A 5,387-nucleotide genomic window follows, 5' to 3' on the forward strand; every position below is an offset into this window, starting at 1 on the left:
CCTTTATGACAAGGCACACTTCCAAGGGCTTTAGGAACATTCCTTGTATTACAGAACCATTTCAGCATATATTTAAAATCTTCAATATTTTAATGCCTACAGTGTTCGACTCACATTTAACTATAGGTTATTAGTTACTACCTGAATCTGTAGGCAAAACATTTCTTCCATTAATTTATGTACACTAAGTGGTACAGATGTGTTTTACTGAGAACCATGATAGCTGAGTATTTTTTTTTAAAGTTAATGTCATCACTTACCACACCAAATAATTGCTCATATAAAAATGCAATTCCAATATGGGAAAAAAGCTAATACATTTTTCTTACCTCGTTTTGTAAGAAAACCATCAAGAAATAGCGCACCAGAGACATGCAGGCAAATTTCACAGACAATTCAACTTTGGGTGCATTCTTAGCATCCGATTGTGTAGCCCTTCGCTCTTCAGGTTATTATGATTGGGTTGAAGCATTTACATTTATATCTCTTATCTGGGAGAGATAATTAGATATTTTTCACTGTGAAATAATTTACATTAATGGGCCATAACTCTCAATATGTGGTTTTAAATTGCACATTTAAATAATATAATACCTGTCTCCCTTAATTTGACTGTAATTGTCTCCATGCAGTCATTTTATTTTATTTTCTAAAACACAGCTAGCTAAAACAACATATTAAATGTCTTCAGTTTATCACTTAGGAATGTTAGAAAAGGTGATGTTACTGGCTTGTTTGGAGGTTTTTTTTTTTTTTTCAGGTTCTCAATCTGTAAGATGAAAGTGTTTAAAAAGAAACAACAGGACAAGTTCCATGTGGAGTACATGAGCACACTGAGTCTGTGGAGTATGCAGAATCCTCAGAAGCACAGGGAGCATTTGGAGCAATCAAAACAAATGCTTGGCCTTGGGTCTGGGAGGGTTTTTTGTTGGGATTTCTTTTTGTTTCTTTCTTTGTATGAACCAAAATACTTTTTTTGTTGTTCATTCGAAGAGAAAATTGACCTAGTGAATTCTATATGACAGCTTGTTCTTAGCCAGTTTGGTCTACAATCCTTCTTTGGTGACAATATTACTTGTGTATAAATTATTTATTCCATTGGCGATTTCACAGGCCTTGGTGTCTGAACTGAGTTTGTTCCATGTTATAGAAGGGGACCCTCAAAGAATACAGTTTACAAGGGAAAAAAAAAGGTGTCTTTGTAGACAACATCTGTAGATCAACTTTGTTTTTATATGTTATAACCAACAAGCATTTCACAATTGAAAATTTGGTTGCATGGAACAAGGGCTTCTGAAATGTATATGAACTATCCACTGTGAAAAAGCCTGATAATTAAGGGCTGAGTATGTGGTTTTTTGATCGATGGAGCAGCTGCCCAGGAAGCACGAGAAAGGGGCAGTGAATAGCCCTGAACCCAGCTGATATTGATGACATAGAGAATATAAGTTAACATTTAAGCTTTTATAATACTTTAGTTTTTTGGAGAGATTCTAATTTATTATGAATTGAATTGGCAACAAAATGTACATTCAGGAAAAGATCATAAGGGGTAATGGAACAGTAAGTTATAATTTATAGTTGGCAAACAAAAATGACCTTCTTTGAGTACCTTGGCTTCTCAGAAATTCAGTTAAGAAACATGTGGTGTTACTGGTGGCATTGAAGACATATCATGCCATTGTGCATATAAAACATTTTTGGAAAGTGTAAACAGTATCTATTAACACACAAATGCACTGATGATAATAATAAATGCTCCCACTAAGGGATGGAGGAGATGCTTTGCATGAGGGTGGGGCGCTCTTCACACATCCTCCCTTCTCCTAGAGCTATGCCCTTGGTAGCTGATTAGCTATACCTCCCCACCACATAACATAAACATCCCCAAGCCACTATCTTCCTATTACTAATTAGTTGCATCTGGAATAAAGTATCTGCCAACAGAGAGTCAATTCATAGCTCTCTAAATTATAAGGTTTTTAATTAGACTGAAGTATGAAGTTTGAGCCTATGGTACATTATCTTCATATTTTTGATGGCACTAATGTGAAACACCTTAACAGGAGACTACTTTTTTTTTTTGTATGCTAAAAAAAAAAAACCCATAAGTAAAGCAGCCAAACTGTGAGAGATCGTTGTGTTCCAAATGTTCTTTTCACCTTGAAATTTATATAGTGAAATCTAATCACTGAAGTTTTGACTTTGGGGTGAATATTGTCTTCCTCAACAGCCTCCAGAAAGTCTTTCTCCTCTTTTCTACCATTTGAGTTTGTAGTGGCCTGTCACCTGTGTTCCAGAGAACAACCCCCCCCCCCCCCGCCACACACACACACTGAACACACTCTAACATCTTGATCTCAGACTCCCAAGAGTTTGTTCTTACTCTATAATTTCCTATAGTATAGTGCACTGACTGGGATGGGGACTTCCAGTCTGATTAATTTCTTTTTAAATAATTCTATTAGCATCAGTATTAGTAGTATTCATTTCCCCTCCCTCCTTTCCTCCCAGTCCCTCCCCTACCTCCCCTCTGCTCCCCCACTCACTAAGTAATTTCTAAGCTCTCAAAAACATTTGTCTTGGAAGTTTTTTTTTAGCAATATGAATGGAAAACTTCCTCAAAGTGGATGTTTCCTCTTCTCCCCCACCTTCTCTTTATGTTTGCATTCGTCTGTTATCAACCTTCTACACTGAGCTAGAATATACTAAATGGTGTTATTAATGGAGACATTGTGACCTTGGACTCTTTCTTGATCTCAGGAGTTCAGTAGCTCCCTTCAAAGCGTCCTTACATCCCCTGAAACCTGTGCATAACACACAAAATACACATTTTAAACTCAGAGCAAACGTTTATTATCACCCCCCCCCCCAGACACACACCGTTTAAATAAAGAAAAGAAAAAAATAGGAAATCCTTAAATCCACATCTTTTCCATCAAATACTTTGGTTCCGTAACGGGAGACCAGGCAGAACCAACCAGGTACCAGTGTCTGGAACCCAGATGTGGAGGTCTGTTTCCACCCGGACCGGGCCTTTTAAGGCACCACAGCCTCGCTCCCAACCGGAAGTTACTCGCCCGTGCGTGGGCTGCTGAGTTCCAGGCCGTTGAGGCGCTTTCCATTCCGGTTGCCTTCTGTTCCTGTGCTAGTCCCTCTCGGTGCCCAGCCTGGTGTCAACATGAACCCCAGCGACCCCAGCTACTCCTTGGCTTCACTCTATGTGGGGGACCTGCACCCCGATGTGACCGAGGCGATGCTCTATGAGAAGTTCAGTTCTGCCGGGCCCATCCTCTCCATCCGGGTCTACAGGGACAGGACCACCCGGCGCTCGCTGGGCTATGCGTCTGTCAACTTCCAGCAGCTGGAGGACGCCGAGCGGGCCTTGGACACCATGAACTTCGATGTGATCAAGGGCAAGCCTGTCCGCATCATGTGGTCTCAGCGGGACCCGTCGCTGCGCAAAAGCGGGGTCGGTAACATCTTCGTCAAAAACCTGGACAGGTCCATCGACAGCAAAGCGCTGTACGACACCTTCTCCGCCTTCGGCAACATCCTCTCGTGTAAGGTGGTGTGTGATGAGAACGGCTCCAAGGGCTACGGGTTTGTGCACTTTGAGACGCAGGAGGAAGCCGAACGAGCCATTGAGAAAATGAACGGGATGTTCCTCAACGATCGCAAGGTGTTTGTTGGCCGGTTTAAGTCTCGTAGAGACAGGCAGGCTGAACTTGGAGCCCGGGCTAAAGAGTTTACCAATGTTTACATCAAGAATTTGGGAGAAGATATGGATGATGAGCGACTCCAGGGTCTCTTCAGCAAATTTGGGCCTGCCTTAAGTGTCAAAGTCATGACTGACGAAAGCGGGAAATCCAAAGGATTTGGGTTCGTAAGCTTTGAAAGGCATGAAGATGCACGGAAGGCCGTGGATGAGATGAACGGAAAAGACCTCAACGGAAAGCAAATTTATGTTGGTCGGGCTCAGAAAAAAGTGGAACGACAGACTGAACTGAAGCACAAATTTGGACAGATGAAGCAAGATAAGCACAAGGTTGAACAGGTACCCCAAGATATCAGCGTCAGGTGCCAAGGTGTTAATCTTTATGTGAAAAATCTCGATGATGGTATTGATGACGAGCGTCTCCGGAAGGAGTTTTCTCCATTTGGCACTATCACGAGCGCCAAGGTTACCATGGAGGGTGGTCGCAGCAAAGGATTTGGTTTTGTATGTTTCTCCTCTCCGGAAGAAGCCACTAAAGCAGTTACAGAAATGAATGGTAGAATTGTGGCCACCAAACCACTCTATGTAGCCTTAGCCCAACGCAAAGAGGAGCGCCAGGCTCACCTCAGTAATCAGTATATGCAAAGAATGGCAAGCACCAGTGCTGTGTCCAGCCCGGTCATCAACCCTTTCCAGCCAGCACAGGCTCCTTCAGGCTACTTCATGACAACTACGTCACAGACTCAGAACTGTGGAGCATACTATGCTCCTAACCAAACTACTCAGCAGGGACCAGGTCACCGTGGGAGTGCTCAGGGTGCCAGAGCTCATCCGTTCCAAAATATGTCTAGTGCCATCCAGCCAGCTACTATCCCATCGTTTAGTACTTCAGGACCAGCTTCCTCACAGGCTCTACGGAGTATGTCAACACATCGTGCTGGCAGTGCATCCACACAGATGATGGGCTCACATCCCACAGCCCGCCCCGTTCCCCAGTATAAATATACTGCTGGAGTCCGGAATCCCCCTCAGCATCTTAGTGCACAGCCACAAGTCACCATGCAGAGGTCTGCTGTTCCTGTTCAAGGTAAAGCATCTTTGACCGCCTCAATGCTGGCATCTGCTTCCCCTCAAGCGCAAAAGCAAATGTTAGGGGAATGGCTGTTTTCCCTTATTCAAGCCATGCACCCTGCTCTAGCTGGTAAAATCACTGGCATGCTGTTGGAGATTGATAATTTAGAATTACGTCACATGCTTGAGTCTCCAGAGTGTCTCCACACCAAAATTGATGAAGCCATAGCTGTGCTGCAAGCCCACCAAGCCAAAGAGACTCCCCAGCAGGCAGTGGGCAGTGTCGCTGGGGTCCCAACTGCTTAAAGTTGAGCAGGAGAAAGCATACAACTGCTTCACTGTAGAAAATTATCTAGACATCGAAAAACTATGGGGGAAAAGAAGCAAAATAGAAACTAAATAAAAGGAAATTAAAATCTTCTGTGCCAAGTCAGTGCCGGGTCTGGTGAGATCACTTGGTTTAAGACAACAGATATCAGAAACAGTGAAATTTAAAAACAAATAAACGTTTTATAGACTTTGGGGGAAATGATTTCTTTTGTGCAAAGTGAAAAATTTAAAGCGTCTCTTACTTGAGTTGTAATATGAATAGCTCCAG

General features: G+C 42.8%; 1 protein-coding gene across 1 annotated transcript; it reads left to right on the top strand.

Annotated features, from left to right (window-relative positions):
• Window positions 1-3,181: 3,181 nt before the first annotated feature.
• Window positions 3,182-5,095, top strand: LOC100751841 (polyadenylate-binding protein 1). Its single transcript, XM_027400966.2, has one exon. The coding sequence runs from the start codon at window positions 3,182-3,184 to the stop codon at window positions 5,093-5,095; it is 1,914 nt and encodes a 637-aa protein (XP_027256767.1).
• The last annotated feature ends 292 nt before the right edge of the window (window positions 5,096-5,387 follow it).

This window comes from Cricetulus griseus, chromosome 2 (genome assembly GCF_003668045.3).
Source record: "Cricetulus griseus strain 17A/GY chromosome 2, alternate assembly CriGri-PICRH-1.0, whole genome shotgun sequence".
In the NCBI taxonomy this organism is placed as follows: domain Eukaryota; kingdom Metazoa; phylum Chordata; class Mammalia; order Rodentia; family Cricetidae; genus Cricetulus; species Cricetulus griseus.

What these genes read in the sequence shown, in the direction of transcription:
- LOC100751841 (XM_027400966.2), top strand. Translation starts at nt 3,182, where the DNA reads ATGAACCCCAGCGACCCCAGCTACTCCTTGGCTTCACTCTATGTGGGG.